The sequence below is a fragment of the Hypanus sabinus genome, chromosome 6 (genome assembly GCF_030144855.1).
Source record: "Hypanus sabinus isolate sHypSab1 chromosome 6, sHypSab1.hap1, whole genome shotgun sequence".
NCBI lineage: Eukaryota > Metazoa > Chordata > Chondrichthyes > Myliobatiformes > Dasyatidae > Hypanus > Hypanus sabinus.
The window spans coordinates 173089955-173106676 of NC_082711.1; the positions used below are offsets into that span (position 1 = coordinate 173089955).

The 16722-nt window shown below is 44.0% G+C and overlaps 1 protein-coding gene and 1 long non-coding RNA gene across 3 annotated transcripts in view; one reads left to right on the forward strand and one right to left on the reverse strand.

Annotated features, from left to right (window-relative positions):
- Positions 1-16722, forward strand: part of dph1 (diphthamide biosynthesis 1) — an 808652-nt gene that overhangs the window by 12464 nt on the left and 779466 nt on the right. Inside the window, exon 2 of one of the 2 annotated variants that reach the window (XM_059973586.1) lies at positions 12188-12334. The exons of the other annotated variant lie outside the window; for it this stretch is intronic. Within the exon in view, the coding sequence (XP_059829569.1) occupies positions 12188-12334 (147 nt within the window). The remainder of the gene's footprint in view (positions 1-12187; positions 12335-16722) is intronic. 2 annotated transcript variants of the gene reach the window in all.
- LOC132396118 (uncharacterized) overlaps positions 1-16722 on the reverse strand; it is a 30792-nt gene that overhangs the window by 8698 nt on the left and 5372 nt on the right. The window lies entirely within an intron of this gene.

Below are 16722 nucleotides of genomic sequence, written 5' to 3' on the forward strand. Positions count from 1 at the left end.
CTCTTTGAAGGATTGTATGGCCAATTGTTCCTATTGTTCAAACCCATCTGAAAATCAACTGGTCAGACTAGAAATAAAATCTCAGAAAAATTATTTGGTACCTACTTGGTGCTTGGTCCAGTCCAATCTTGGCCTATCAGTTGCGAGGGGAGTACATCTCCATATCTCACAGTATCTCATTGCTGAGCTCCAGACAGAATTCAGTTGCGGATTGTGCAGTTTCCTTGTTGGGAAGGTGGGGTCTGCAGCCACGTGCAGAGGCTTTTGCAATATCGCGGGTTTATCTGTAGACTGCACAGCCAACTCACCTTTCAAACCTATTGGGAAAATCTTGTCCTGCCAGCTACATCATGCAGCAAATACAGTCATCTGTCAAAGTTGTCATTGGCTTGAAATATTATTAATGTTAGCAATGATCAGAAATAATACAATGACCAAAAGTTATTACATTTAAAAATTATGGGATTCAACAAAAACCATGTACTGTTGACAATTAGTACTCCATGTTGAAGTTACTTCATGATGAGTAGGGTATTAGAATTGAGTCATGAATGTAGTCCGTTTTTTCCTTTGGTAACATGTGAGTTCCAAAGTTACAGCTGACTTGCGTGTAATTTGGGGGCATCTTGCTGCCCGTTACATGTGCTGGTGTTTAGGGCAGCGATGAAGCTCCTCCATTTCTCTCTGTCCTGAACCACTCAGATGGATTCTTTGTTGCTGTTTCTGTGACAATTTTGTTTGACCAGTCAAGATTGTTAGCCCTGAGCTGAAATCCCAAACCTGGGGGACCGAATGACCACTCTTGGTCAGGCCTCTACCCTTTGACCTGTTTGGCATGGGTGACCCTACCAAGAGCCAGAGCAAAGCTAAAGCCTTGACTCTAGCCAGGACATCTCTCTGGCAATTGAGACATGCAAGCCTGCAAGCCATGACAAGGTTGTGGACTTCTTGGAGATATTTGGGGCAAGGTTGACAGTTATATATGATCTTTCCCTACAAAATACCAGCTATTATCTGTGTTATTTAGTTCTCACTGAATCAGTACTGAAACATTAATTTAGAGCAACTGATTCAGATTTTGTTTCATTGTTCCACACAAGTTTGTCCGCCTTCATCTAACCCCACCTTCAGTTTCTTTTACTCCTTTCTTTCTCATGTGCTTATTTAGTTTTTCTTAAAAATGCCTCTATGGTATTATTCTTAACCTCTCCATATTAAGGGATTGGACACGCTGGAGGAAGGAAGCATGTTCCCGCTGATGGGTGAATCCAGAACTAGAGGCCACAGTTTAAGAATAAGGGGTAGGCCATTTAGAACAGAGATGCAGAAAAACTTTTTCACCCAGAGAGTGGTGGATATGTGGAATGCTCTGCCCCAGAAGGCGGTGGAGGCCAAGTCTCTGGATGTATTCAAGAGAGAGTTACATAGAGCTGTTATAGATAGCGGGGTCAAGGGATATGGGGAGAGGGCAGGAATGGGGTACTGATTGTGTATGATCAGCCATGATCACAGTGAATGGCGGTGCTGGCTAGAAGGGCCGAATGGCCTACTCCTGCACCTACTGTCTATTGTCATATGATAACAAGTTCCATATTCTCCTCACCCGTTGGTTAAGGACGTTTCTCTGAATTCCCGAATGGCTTTATTAGAGATTGAAGTTTCTCTCTGTCGAGTTGTGAAACAGACCAGGGATAGCGTCTGCTGCTGAGGCCCAGATGTTTTAGACCAAAGGACCATAAGTCAGTCACAGGAGCAGTATTAGGTCATTCAGCCATTTGAATCTGGTCTGCCAATTGATCATGGCTTATTAATTTCCCCTCTCAACACCATTCTCCTATCTGCTCCCCGTAACTTTTGACCCCTTATTAATCAAGACCTATCAACATGTGCTTTAAATATGATGAGGCCACTCTCAGGTGGAGGAAAAGCACTTCACATCCTGTCTGCATTGCCTCCAAGCTGACAGCATGAACATTGATTTCTCTAGATTCCAGTAATTTCTGTCCCCTTGCCTTCTCTCTTTCTTTCGTTCCCCATTCTAATTCTTCTCTCACTCTCCTTCCCCTCACCTGCCTATCACCACCTGCATGTGACCTTTCCTCTTTCCCTTTCTCCCATGGTCCAGTATTCTCCCCATCAGATTCCTTCTTCCGCCTTTGACCTCTTCTATTTATCACTTCCCAGCTTTTCCACTCTAGCTCCTCCACCCTTCAATTTTTCCACTCTCCGGGTCTTGCCTCTCATCTGTCAGATTACACTCCTTTCCCTCTCCTCACCTTCTTATTCTGGCTTCTTCCCTTTCCTCTACAGTCCTGATGAATATTCTTAAAAGATTCTTCAGAGAGAGTGTTTTGTGTGTATTTCTGATTGCCTCGTTTCTAGAAGGATGTGGAAGCTTTGGAAAAGGTGCGGGAGAGGTTTCAGAATTCAAAGTAAATTGATTATTTAAGTAGGTATATGTCACCATGTATAACCTGAGATTTTATGTGGACATTTACAGTAGATATGAAGAAACACAATGGAATCAATGAAAAACTACACACAAAGACTGACAAACAACCAACGTGCAAAAGACAAACTCCAATTACTAGAAAACCAAATAATAATAATAAATAGTAATGAATACTATTGAGAATATCAATTGTAGAGTCCTTGAAAGTGACTTCATAGGTTGTGGAATCAGTTCAGTGCTGAGGTGTGAAGTTATCCATGCTGGTTCAGGAGCCTGATCATTGTAGAGTATTTACTGTTCCTGGACCTGGTGGTGTGGGTCCTAAGGCTTCTGTGCCTTCTTCCTGATGATAGCAGCAAGAAGAGAGCATAGACTGAATGGTCTTCTTTGATGATGGATACTGCTTTTTTTGTGGCAGCGCTCCTTGTAGATATGCCCAGCAGTGAGGAGGGCTTTTCCTCTGGTGAGCAAGGCTGTATCCACCACTTTTTTTTAGTCTTTTCTGTTCTTGGGCATTGGTGTTTCCATATCAGGCGGTGATGCAGCCGGTCAGGATACTCTCCACCGTGCATTTGTTGAGTTTGTCAGAGCTTTAGATGACATGCTGAACCTGTGCAAGCTCGAAGAAAGACGTGCCTTCTTTGTAATGACTTATGTGTGCTGGTCCCAGGATGAATCATCTGACATGCTAATGCCAAGGAATGTAAAGTTACTTACCCCTTTCCATTTCTGATCCCTCGATGAGGACTGACACTGGTTTCCTCCTCCTCTAGTCAATAATCAGACTTTGGTTTTGCTGATGGTGAGAGGTGGTTGCTGTGGCACCACTCAACCAGGTTTTCAGTCTTCCTCCCAAAAGCTGACTCGCCATCACCTCTGATTCGGCCAACACCAGTGGTGTCAGCAAATTTGAATATGGCATTGGAGCGGTACCTAGCCTTCTGGTCATAAGTATGAAGTGAGGAGACACCACATTCTTGTGTACTGATGGTGATTGTGGAGGAGATGTTGTTGCAGCCCAAACTGACTGGGGTCTGCAAGTAAGGAAATCAAAGATCCAGTTGCACAAGGAGCTATTGAGGCCCAGGTCTTGGGACTTATTTGGTTTTGAGGGGATGGTAGTGTTTGAGATTTGCCAGGGTATTGCCTGGATTAGAGGGTACAATTTAAAAGGAGAGGTTGGACAAACCTGGATTGCTTTCTGTGGAGTATTGGAGGCTGAGGAGACCTGACAAATTTGAGAGGCATAGACAGGGTTGGCAGGTAAAATCTTTTCCTAGACCTGTCACTCTAGACAACTTTAAGGTGAGGGGAGAATGTTTAAGAGGGATGTGCTGCATGTTTTTTTTATATATGCAGAGAGTGGTGGGTACCTAGAACAGACTGCAGAAGCAGATATAACAGTTTTTATTGAGGCCTTCTGACGGTCACATAAATATACTGGGTATAGAGGGATATGGATCAGGTGTAGGCTGAGGAGATTTATTTTAATTTGGCATCATGTTCAGCACAGTCACTGTTGGCTGAAGGGCCTGCCCTGTCAGCTGAGAACGCTGGCATAAATGGTGGAAAGAATATACTGCCCATCCATCATCTGCTCGGTCAAGCAGCTCCTGCCCCACCTGTGGCAGAGTCTGCACATCCCACACTGACCTCATTAGCCACTTAAGAAGCCAGAAAGCCAGTGCAGAAGAAAGTAATCCTGACCCCGCGGGACTGCCTAATCAAAAATTAGTGATTGTCTTATTATCTATGACCTCATTCTCATGGAAACATTTATTATTGGTCCATCCCATAAAACCTATTGATTTTCCTGAAGATTTCTATCACGCTTGCCTCTGCTTTCTCTTCTGTGGAGACTGTTCATCTTTCCTGATTTAATGAAAGGTCATCAACCTGATACTGTTTCTCTACTGACCTGCCAAGTATTTCCAACAATTCTTTTTTGTTAAGTACATCCTTTCTCTACTGTTATTGCACTTTGTTTGTGTTGTGGCCAGAGCTTTTATAGCCTTTCCTTAACGAGGCCAAAATTATTAGAACATAGAACATCAAACAATCCGGTACATACAGGCCCTTCGGCCCACAATGTTGTACTGACTTTTTAACTTACTCAAAGGTTTATTCATTTATTTATTGAGGTGCAGCACAGAATAGGCCCTTTGAGCCACGCAGCCCACGATCCCCCAATTTAACCCTAGCCTAATCATGGGACAATTAATAATGACCAATTAACCTACCAGCTGGTAGGTCTTTGGACTGTGGGAGGAAACTGGAACACCCAGAGGAAACCCATGAGTCACGGGGAGAATGTACAAACTTCTTACGGGCAGTAGCGGGAATCGAACCTGGGTCGCCTGTACTGTAAAGCTACCACTACGCTACCGTGCCACCCATCAATCTAACCCTACCCTCCTACTCAACCATCTATTTTTCCATCATCATCTATGTGTCTACCAGAGAGATTCTTAAAAACCGCTAATGTATCTGCCTCCACCACCACCCCTGGCAGGGATTCCACACACTCTTTCCCCCAATCACCTTAAACTTATAAGCCCTTATATTTGCCGCATTAGCCGTGGGAAAAAGTTTCTGGCTGTCCACTCCATCTGTGCCTCTTATCTTGTACACCTCTGATCCTCCTTTGTTCCAAAGAGAAAAGCTCTAGCTCGCTCGACTTATCTTCATAAGACACATCTTCTAGTCCAAGCAGCAACCTAGTAAATCTCTTCTGCATCCTCTCTAAAGTTTCCACATCCTTCCAATATTGAAGTGACCAGAACTGAACATAAGTGTGGGCCTAACCAGGGTCTTATAGAACTGTAACATCACCTCATGGCTCTTGAACTCAATCCCCCAACTAATGAAGGTTACACCGTACGCCTTAACCATTGTCCTCTTGTAGCTTTTTCCAGATTTCATACATTGAATGCAACTTTCCCAATCCACCATCACTTTTGGTTTTATTGTGGATTTTGACCTTTCTCTCTTCCCCAGCTGAGTGGCTGAAGCTACAGCTTCTGAGCCTGCAGGGTGCTGGCTCAGGTCTGACGGTGGGGCCAGAGCACACCGTCTTGAACACTGAGGGCTGCTGAATTCTCACAGAGGTGGTGGGTTATTGAAACAAGGCTTTGTCCGCCTCCTCAGGTCTGACGGTGGGGCCAGAGCACACCGTCTTGAACACTTGAGGGCTGCTGAATTCTCACAGAGGTGGTGAGTTACTGAACTGTCTGCCTCCTCAGGTCTGCATAAAGGAGACTGCATGGCAATGCTTGGAAGAGGCCCAGTAGATGGGGAAGGAGTGAGGGAAGGAAGTCATTTGTGACACTTGTTCGATTTGCCAAGTGCAAATTGACAAGTGTCCATTTATTTATAATAGGAAAGAACATAAATAATATGATTTTCAATGTGCTATTATTGGTAACACTTGGTGAGATTACCCCATAGAACTTAGCCCAGCTTCTCAGTGTTCTGGCGAACAAGCTGAGTACACTTTGTTCCATACCCCTGAACATCTCATCTTCCTCTTGATCCAGTTGCACATCAGGCTCCTTTCTCAACTGACTTTTAAAAAAAAACTTTGGAGAAACAAATGATTTTAAAAGAACACTGTTTTATTTATAATGCTCTGGATTGGAGGCTCTGCAAAATCTTAGTGTCTCTTGACAGCTAAGGTGTAAAATTGATGTGTTGAGATCAACAATGACAGGATTTGCAGCGATGAATGTGCACAGTGAGGAGGGATGAAAATCGGATAGTTGCAAGTCTGTTGTGTACAGGAGGTGCAAAAACTGTACTCAGAAAAGGAAATGTAACGTGCACGAGCATGTGCGTGCACAAGCACACACACAGGTGATACGTACAGTCTTTCACTCACTCACACACACACACACATGCACTCACCACACTCGCACACAAAAACAGACACACAGATGATACATTCAGCCCTCTCTCACTCACCACACTCACACGTGTGTGCACGCACAAAAACAGACACACACTGACGATACATACAGCCCTCTCTCACTCTTATACACACACACATATACATATGCGCTCACCATACACATACATGCACTCACCACACGCACATCCTTCTCACATACGCACCACACACATATGACCTACGTCCTCCCCTCGCGCACGCCCCTCTCTTACACACACACACACCCACACAGCACTACACACATTATCACACACCTCTCTCTCACATTCTCATACACACACGTACCCACACCTTACACCTTTCCCCCTCTCTCTCTCAAACACATGCACCTGTTCACCCTCTCACTCATACACATACACCCCTACACCCTCTCTCACTCAAACACACACCTCTTTCTCTCTCTCTCTCTGTCTCTTTCACACACACACACACACACCCTACCATCAGTCTCTCTTTCACTCACACACCCCTCTCTCTCTCAGATCTCTCTCTCACCCTCAAACACGCACACATCTCTCTCTCATTCTCTCTCTCTCTCTCTCTCTCTCTCTCTCTCACTCACTCACACACACACACACACTCACTCTTGAATGATGTTGTAGCTTGTTTTAATTCAAGTGTTCTAATATTCCAAACTCTCTGGCTTTCTTCAGTCTGTTTCTACCAGTCTGTTGTTGCCAGTACAATCTTCTGTGTGGCAGTGTACTGGGGCAATGGCATCAAAACGGGTGATGCCAACAGGCTCAATAATCTGATTAGAAAGATGGCTGTGTTATACAAATCAAACTGGACACACTGGAGGCTGTGACAGAACAAAGAACCCAACGAAAAATCCTGGCAATTCTGGACAATGTTTCTCACCCTCTGCATGCCACCTTGGCTGAACAGAGGAGCAGTTTTAGTCATAGACTAAGACAACTGTGCTGCTCCAAAGAGCGCTATGTGAGGTCATTCTTACCATTGGTCATTAGGCTCTATAATGAGTTGGGGAAGTGATGCCCCCTCCTGTTAGACTATTTAAGGTAACTTTTTTTTATTCTTTCTTATTTCTCTTTTAATATTTGTATATCTGCACTTGTAATGCTACTCTGACACCATAATTTCCTTTGGAATCAATGAAGTATCTATCTATCTATCTTTCAGTGCAAACCATTGTGTGATTTAAATGTATATTTTAGGGCAGTGCTTATCAAGTGTCTGACTGCATCACTTTATATGAATGGGTTACCATCCCTGTGAGATAGGTAAGCCAAGGTCTGTGTGTCTCATTGCACTTTATTTCTGCACGAAGGGACATGTTGCAATCTGTTTTCACAGGAGTGTGAGTAGGAAGCTGTGTTCGCACTGCCTTGTAGCTGGAGCACGGCTTGGCTCAGCTGGTCGCACAGTCAACTCTGAGTCAGACTCTGAATGAATGCACCGTCTAACAGTGGCACTGCTTTGTATTGATGCTGAAGATCCCATGACACAACTCAGTGAGGAATGGCCAGTCCTGGCCAGCACTTCTTCCCCAGCACCACTCGATCCAATCTCTGCCTTTATGGGTGTACTGCTCCACTCATATTAGTACAGAAGAATGAGAGACAGAGGAAGAGCAGAAGTAGAGAGAAAATAGAACCAGAGAATCAGGATCAGGTTTATCACTGACATAATTATTACTGACAATCAGTTTATTATCACTGACATATGTTGTGAAAGTAGTTATGTGGCTGCAGTACATGCAATACATAAATATATTATAATAAGAAAAATATTTTATAGTTAATATAAAATTGAATAAGTAGTGCAAAAAGAGAGCAAAAATAGTGAGCTGATGTTCAGGGTTTCATAAATATGATAGCAGGGGAGAGGAAGCTATTTCTAAAATGTTGAGTGTGTGTCTTCTTGCTCCTGTACTGCCTCTTTGCTAGTAGTAAGCAAAGATGGCATGTTTGGGGTGGCGGGAGTTCTTAATGCTGGATACTGCCTATTTAAGGCTTTTTGTTTTGAAGATGTCCTCAATATTCAGGAGCTAGTGCTCATGATGGAGCTGGCTGAGTTTACAACCCTCTGCATTGGCCCCTCCATACCAGATGATGATGTAAGTTAGAATCCTCTCCATGGAATATCTGTAGAAATTTGCTAGGGTTATACTTCAGCTGAAACTGTCCATGCCAAACAGGATGCCTATCCAAGTTAGTCTCATTAATCTGTGATCGGACAATATCCCTCTAAAACTTATTTATGCCGCGGATCAATACCATTAACTGATGGGTCAGTGGACTCCAGGTTGGGAACACCTGCTCTAAACTCTTTTTATCCATGTACTCGTCTAATTGCCTTTCCAGCATTGTAATCATACCCATCTCTACTACTTGCTCTGGTAGGTCATTCTGCATTTAAACATTGTAATCATACCCATCTCTACTACTTGCTCTGGTAGGTCATTCTGCATTTAAACATTGTAATCGTATCCACCTCTACTACTTCTTCTGGTAGGCCATCCTATGTACCCAGCACACTGTGTGTGAAATAGTTTCTGCTCAGCTTGCTTTAGAATCATTCCTCTCTCACCTTCAAGGCTACTGTACATCTACCGGTCTTAGACCCTTCTTCCAGTCATTGACAGACTAGGGAGAAACGGCCAATTAACCTTTCAATTCACATGGCTTTAGGATGTGGGAGGAAACTGGAGCATCAGGAGGAAACCCAAACAGAAGAAAACATGCTAACTCCACACAGACAGCAATGGACGTCAGGATCGAACCTGGGTCGGTGGAACAGTGGAGCCCGACATACAGCACCATTTTGACCTATGGTTTGGCAGTGTTCCTTACACTGAAAAGGGCAATGCAGTGGCTCGGAGGTAGCATCTTTTTGAGTGAAGTTCTGGTTCAGATTCCGCCCCAGAGATTCAGCACTTGCCTGACTTCCTAACACATGACTGAAAGAGAATGACCTGACTAGAGATGCTGTCCATTGTCCCCTACCTTGGGAAGATGAAAAAGATCCCGCAACGCTAATCGAAAAATAGCGGAGTTCCAGCCGTTGTTTCTCTCTCAAGCAGCATCATGGGTGTTGGGTGATGAAAAGGTCAAAACAGTGCGCTCATGGCTCAGAGATAGACATACGCTCTCAGAACGTCAGGAAATCCCAAAACTTTAAAGGGAAAGAAGCCTCAACAAATAGTTGTCAGTGATGTGATGTAGACTGCTCTAGAGTGGACAGCAAACTCCCACAATTCAAACTGGATCATCTGATTTTCTTCTTGTGGCCATATGCTGGAGAGAACTCTTCATGTAAGGTTCTTTAACAAGGCTGTGGAGCGTATTATGTCTGGTTTATTGTCTCATGGATGTCATCTCTACAGTGCCGAACTTCCTCATCAGTGGCTTTGCGATTGCCAGCCTGGCTCTCATTAAAGGACTGTATATATGCTTGAGTGGGAGAGAGGAGCGGGATTTGTTTTGCGGCTGTTATTTTGTTGCTTGTTGTATTGTTCTGCTGAGCATTGTAGGTATGCTATGTTGGCGCTGGATTATGGGACGACACTTGTGGGTGGCCCCCAGCACATCTTTGAGTGTAAACACAAAGTACACTGCAGATGCTGGGGTCAAAGCAACACGCACAACACGCTGGAGGAATTCAGCAGGTTGGGCAGGATCCGTGGAAACGAGCAGTCATCGTTTCCATGGATGCTGCCTGTCCTGCTGAGTTCCTCCAGCTTGTTGTACATATTCGAGTGTATTAGATGTTAACACAAATGACACATTTCACTGTATGTTTCGATGTACATATGATAAATAAGCTAGTATCTTGAATTTTATGCTCGGATATTAGTAGCTTGATCACAAGCCTTTGGCTTAGTACTTACTACTGAGTGGCACAGCTGAGTGAAGCGCACTCAGAGACCTCTGAGGGAAGTAATTGCATTGTGCCTGTGTATGAGACGACAAGGAACAGCCTGTCTTCCAGTGATCTGACCAGCATTTCTCCCCACCACCAGCTCATCCAGGTTGTCTGTATACAAAATCAGCTGCTCCATTTTATACTTCCTTCCTTCTTAGTGATCATGAAGTAGAAAAGAGATAAAAAATTCATATATATATCACCATGTGTAATGGTGTATGTTGGGCACTGAACGGCGATTAGGGTATTGTGATTAACATTTAGGATGGGACGATCTGACTGGACAGGACTGGGTATTCTGAGAGCGGACGGGACTGGCGGCCTGAGAGCGGGTGGGACCGGGTGGTCCGAGAGCCGGTGGGACCGGGAATTCCGAGAGCTGGCGGGACCGGGCGGTCCGAGAGCCGGCGGGACCGGGAATTCTGAGAGCGGGTGGGACCGGGTGGTCTGAGAGCCGGCGGGACCGGGCGGTCTGTGTTTGGACACAGAATGCAGTTGATGTCTTTGGAGATTCACACACCAAGGAACATAGAGCTTTAGGGCAGCATCTTTTTGGGATTGGGGTAATATCTGCCCCAATATTCCCAGCTGAGATTAGATTATCTTTATTTGTCACATTAACTTTGAAACATGCAGTGAAATGCATTGTTGCGTCAATGACTAATATAGCCTAAAGATGTACTGGGTGGGCAGCCTGCAAGCGTTGCCACGCTTCTGGTGCTCACCTAACCATATAACAATCACAGCACAGAAACAGGCCATCTCGGCCCTCCTAGTCCACCTAGCATGCCCACAACCCACTAACCCTAAACTGTACCTCTTTTGGAGTGTGGGAGAAAACCAGACCGCCAGAGGATTCTCTCATGATCATGGAGAAAACATACAAACTCTTTACAAGAGTGGTGGGAACTTAACTCCAATCTCCTGATCACTGGTGGTGTGAAGCATTGTGCTTACTGCTATGCTGCTGTGGCTGATCATATAAAGGTTGTACAAAATTTCAAAGGTCTCTGTATAAGAGCATTGCTACCCCTCAGGAGTGGTGGAAGTTGTGAATGATGCAGAGAGGAGTGCTGGAAATACTTAGCAGGTCAAATAGAATCGTGGAGAGTTGATACTTCAAACGGATGACCTTGGTGATGCTTGACAAAGAGGGGAGGTCTCAGATAGTGTCCGTATATTATGACAGCTAAGTACTATCTTTGATTTGGACCATCATCTGTCTTGTACAGGAGCCTTAGATCCCACACCTCCAGGTTCAGGAACAATTATTAGCCTCAACCATCAGGTTCCTGAACCAGAGGGGATAACTTCACTCACCTCAACAGTAAATTGATCATTGAATGCAACCTATAGATTCAATGTCAAGGACTCTACAACTCATGTTCTCAGTATTGTTTATCTATTTATTGGGATTTTTTTGTATTTGCACAGTTGTATTCTTTTGCACGTTGGTTGTTTGTCAGTCTTTGTGTGTAGTTTTTCATTGATTTCATTGTATTTTATTTTCCTGTAAATGCAGGCAAGAAAATGAATCTTAGGGTAGTATATGGTGACGTATATGTACTTGGATAATAAATTTACTTTGAACTTTGTAATTAACATTTTCCATTGACATGCTGAGTATTTCCAGTATCCATGGTGCTTGCTTTTGTGCAGAAGGAAGTGAAATGCTCATGATGTGTAGCCAGGATGAATACTCCAGAACTCCTTGCTGCATCTGTTAGGGCATTTATTGTGAGACTGATTATGCCACAGGCTGGGATTTAAACGTAAGGACTGTAAGCTTGAGTTTTCATCAATACACAACAAAGTTGTTTGTTAAACATTTGGAGCTGATTCAGGAGAGTTGATAAAAATTAACAGTAACTATTTGATTTTCCTTCTTACTTTTGGATTAGGTCCCCGTCGACGGGTAGCAAATCAGATACCTGAAGAAATCCTGAATGACAAAGAGCTGCAGGAAGCGATCCGGGTGCTGCCCAGTAATTATAACTTTGAGATTCACAAGACGGTCTGGAGAATAAAGCAAGCAGAAGCTAAGCGAGGTATTAGTGGTTTCTCTTCTCCAAATGGTGCTGTTTATAAACACAGGAAATGTGAAGACGTGAGTGTTCCAGCACTCTCCTGGCTAGCCTCCCATCTTTCACCCTATCCAAACTCTGCTGTCTGTTTTAACTCACTCCAAGTCCTCATATCTGTGCTGCCTCTGGCTCTGACAATGCCTTTTTGGTGTTGCATTGGCTTCTGACCCCTCTGCCAAGCCTCAGCTTGCACCAGCTCCTTCTCTGAAATATCTCACAGGCCTAGGAACCTTCTAGAATCCTCTTCTGGCATCCATTATGTCCTCAGTTTGAAAGATTTCACCATTGCTGACTCCAGAGTTTAGAATTCCTCATCCTTCCCTCTAGCAATAGTAGTGTGATCACTTGAGTTGAATATGGTGATCTCCTAAGGGGTTGTCTATTGATGGGTCATCGTATCTTGGTGCAGTGTGGGCAAGAGAAAGTGGTGGCTCTTCATTCTTCCTTTCCCCGAGATGCTGCTTAGATCCAGCACTTATCCTAAGCTTTTGTTCATCTGTGCTGATTTCTCTCTCCGTGGCCCAGTGCCAGATTTTAGTTTGATAGAGCTCTTGCAAAGTGTTTTGGCAAGTTTCAGTAATTGGAAGTGCTATATACATACTGGTAGTTGTAAATGTGGTATGTAGGATAAAAGATAGAGCACTAAGTTTGCTTCCCTTATTTTGTTGAGATGAGTCAGAATGAAATATTGACTTGGCCTCTGTTCTTGGCCTCTCCTTCTGGATTAGAGGAATCATTTCAACCAACAAGGATTCCAGTGTTTGTTGGAAGTCCTGGCTGTCTGGAATAGGCTTCTACTTTCTGTCAATTTGCAGAACAACCCTTGGTGATGTTTACTTGAAGAGCATTTGACACTTGGAGCCAGCCTGAGAGTACCATAGTTCTTCTGGGACATGGAATTCTAAAGGTGGCAGCAAGTCCGAGGGAAAAGATGAAGTGGCGGGGAAAGCTGCAGGGTTGGGGTGGAGGAAGTAGACAGACCGTTCCCTCTCCCTCAGTGTGTGGCAGAAGAGAAACCTCAGCCAGGTGGTTGTCTGTCTACCCTGTAGTAAACTGGAATGGATATTTTGAATACAGAGTTCATTCCTTTGTGTTTTTTCTCATTGTAGTCAGACTCAATCTCTGACATATTCAAAGTTCAAAGTAAATTTAGTGTTAAAGTGCACCTATGTCACCATATACAACCCTGGCATTCATTTGCTTGTCGGCATACTCAGTAAATCACAATAAAATCAATGATAGACCGTACCCAACAGAGTGGACAAACAACCAATTGTGCAAATACGCAAGAAAAAAGAGATACTCATAATAAATAAATAAGCAATAAATATCGAGTACAGGAGATTAGGAGTCCTTGAAAATGAGTCCATAGTTTGTGGGAACACTTTAGTAATGGAGCAAGTGAAGTTGAGTGAAATTATTCCCACTGGTTCAAGGCCTGATGGTTGAGGAATAATAACTATTCCTGAACCTAGTGGTGAGAGTCCTGAAGCTCTTTCATCTTCTTCGGGATGGCAACAGCGAGAAGAGAGCATGACCAGGGTGGTGGGGGTCCTTGTTGATAAATGCTGCTTTCCTGTGACAGTGCTGCATATGATATGCTCAATGGTGGGGAGAGCTTTATTCGTGATGAACTGGGTCATATTCAGTACTTTTTGTAGGACTTTCCATTCGAGGGCTCTGGTGTTTTCATACAAGGCTGTGATGCAGTCAGTCAACATACACTCCACCACATACTTATAGAAAGTGTGTCAAAGTTTTGGATGTCATGTCAAACCTTTGTAAACTTCTAAGAAAGTAGAGGCACTGCCTGGCTTTCTTTGTAATTGTACTTGCGTGCTGGGCCGAGGACAGGTCCTCTGAAATGATAAAACCGAGGAATTCAAAGCTGCTGACCATCTCCACCTCTAAGTCCTCAGTCAGGACTGGCTTGCGGACCTCCGATTTCTTCCTCCTGAAGTTGATGACCAGCTCCTTGGTCTTGCTGACATTGAGAGAGAGATTCTTATTATGGCACCTCTCAGCTAGATTTTCATTCTCCCTCCTATATGCTGATTTGTCACCACTGCTGTCTCGGACAGCGACAGTGGTGTCGTCAGCAAACTTAAATATGGTATTGGAGCTGTGCCCAGCCACACAGTCATAAATGTAAAGCAAGTAGAGCAGGGTGCCAAGCACATAGCCTTGTGGTGCACCTGTGCTAGTGGTGATTATGGAAGAAAATGTTGCCAATCCGAACTGGCTGGGCTCTGCAAATGAGGAAATCAGGAATTCAATTGTACAAGGTGGTATTGAGACCCAGGTCTTGAAGCTTATAATTCAGCTTTGAGGGGTTGACAACACTGAACGCAGTCAATAAAGAGCATTTCATGCATCCACCTTTGCTGTGAATTATATCGTGAAATTTGTGGTTTCATAGTAGCAGAATCGTACAATGAATTAAAAAGTTACTCTAAATTACAATAAGAAATCTTAAAAAAGAGCAAAATGGTGAGATAGTTTTAAAGGCGGAGGGGATGAAGCTGTTCTTTAAATGTTGAGTGACTGTCTTTAGGCTCCTGTTCTGTCTCCCTGATGGTAGTAATAAAAAGGCATGTCCTGGGTGGTGAGGGTCCTTAATGATGCACCCTTCAGAAGCATTGGGAATATAGAAACATCTGGATTTATTTGGTGCATTTCAAAGCTTATGGGCATCCCAAAGTACTTGTAGCTAATCATTAAAATAAACCATTTATAAGACTGAGAGCCAAATTGGACGGAGAAAGCTTCCAGGAGTACTAACCATGTAGTCTGTTTTTGAGATGCTGCTTGAGAGAGGCACAATGAACGGGACTCCCTTGCTTTTTGATTACTGTTGTGGATATTTTCATCTTTCCAAGGAGGCAGGTAGGTGTCAGTGGACAGCACCTTGGTGACACCCTTCAATAGGATTGAAAAGGAAGGGGGAAGAAGCCAGAATAAGAAGATTGAGGTGGTGGGTAGAAGGGGATAAAGAACATGCTAAGATGTGTTGGGGAACTTCCAGTGCCAACATAACATGCCCACAACTCACCCTAACCTGTATGTCCTTTGGAATGTGGGAGGAAACCAGAGCACCCAGAAAAACCCACGCGGACTGATGTAGGGTCTCAGTCAGATGCAATGGCTGCTTATTTCTCTCTATAGCTGCTGCCCTATAGACATTTTGTGTTAACTTGAATTTCCAACATCTACAGAATCTCGTGTCTATTCTCTTTTGGTGAAATGTTAGAAAGTTAGCCAAGCGTTGAATCTCTGGGGTGGGATATGAACCACAACTTGACTCAAAAAATGCTACCTCTGAGCCTCTGCTTTGCCCCTTTCATCACCCAACAGCCATGAAGAACACTGCCATCCCACAGGTCAAAATGGTGTAGTATCTTGGGCTGTTGCTCCATTATTTCACTGACCCTGGTTTGATGCTGGCGCCCTTTGCTGTATGTGTGGAATTGGCATGTTTTCCCTCTGCCTAATTAGGTTGTGGAAGAAAACTGGAGCATAGCAAGAAACCCTAAGTCATGTGGATTGATAGGTTAATTGGCCATTTATCCCTGCTGTGTCAATGACTGGAAGAAAACCGGTAGACGTACAGTAGGCTTAAGGTGAGGGAGGAATGATTCAAAAGTGACCTGAAGAGAAACCATTTTGCACACAGTGTGGTGAGTACAAGGAATAGTCTACCAGAGGAAGCAGTAGAGGTAGGTATGTTTACAATGTTTGAAAATGGGACGGCCTACCAGAGGAGCAACACCTTATATTCCGTCTGGGTAGCCTCCATCCTGATAGCATGAACATTGATTTCAGTAATTGTCCCTCCCTTTCTCCTTCACCATTCCCCATTCCTGTTTCCCTCTCTCAACTTATCTCCTTATGTGCCCATCCCCTCCCTCTGGTGCTGCTCCCACTTCCTGTTCTGCCATGGTCTTCTGTCTTCTATCAGATTCCCTCTTCTCTAGTCCTTTAGCTGTTCACCAATCAACTTCCCAGCTCTTTACTTCACCGCCTCCACTCTCCCGGTTTCACCTATCACCTGCCTCCTTGTAATTCTTCCTTCCCCCCGCCTTCTTACTGCGACTTTTCCCCTGCCTTTCCAGTCCTGATGAAGGATCTCAACCTGAAATAGTGACTGTTCACTCTTTTCCATGGATGCTGCCTGACCTGCTGAGTTCCTCCAGCATTTTGTGTGTGTTGCTTTGGATTTCCAGCATCTGCAGATTACTTCGCGTTTGTAATCAAATTAATTAATTCCGCTCTCAGGGAATTTGGTTCCATTCGCAATGTTGGAACGTGATCACATGCAGTGCCTGCACTGATACTTTTTCACATTGTATTTC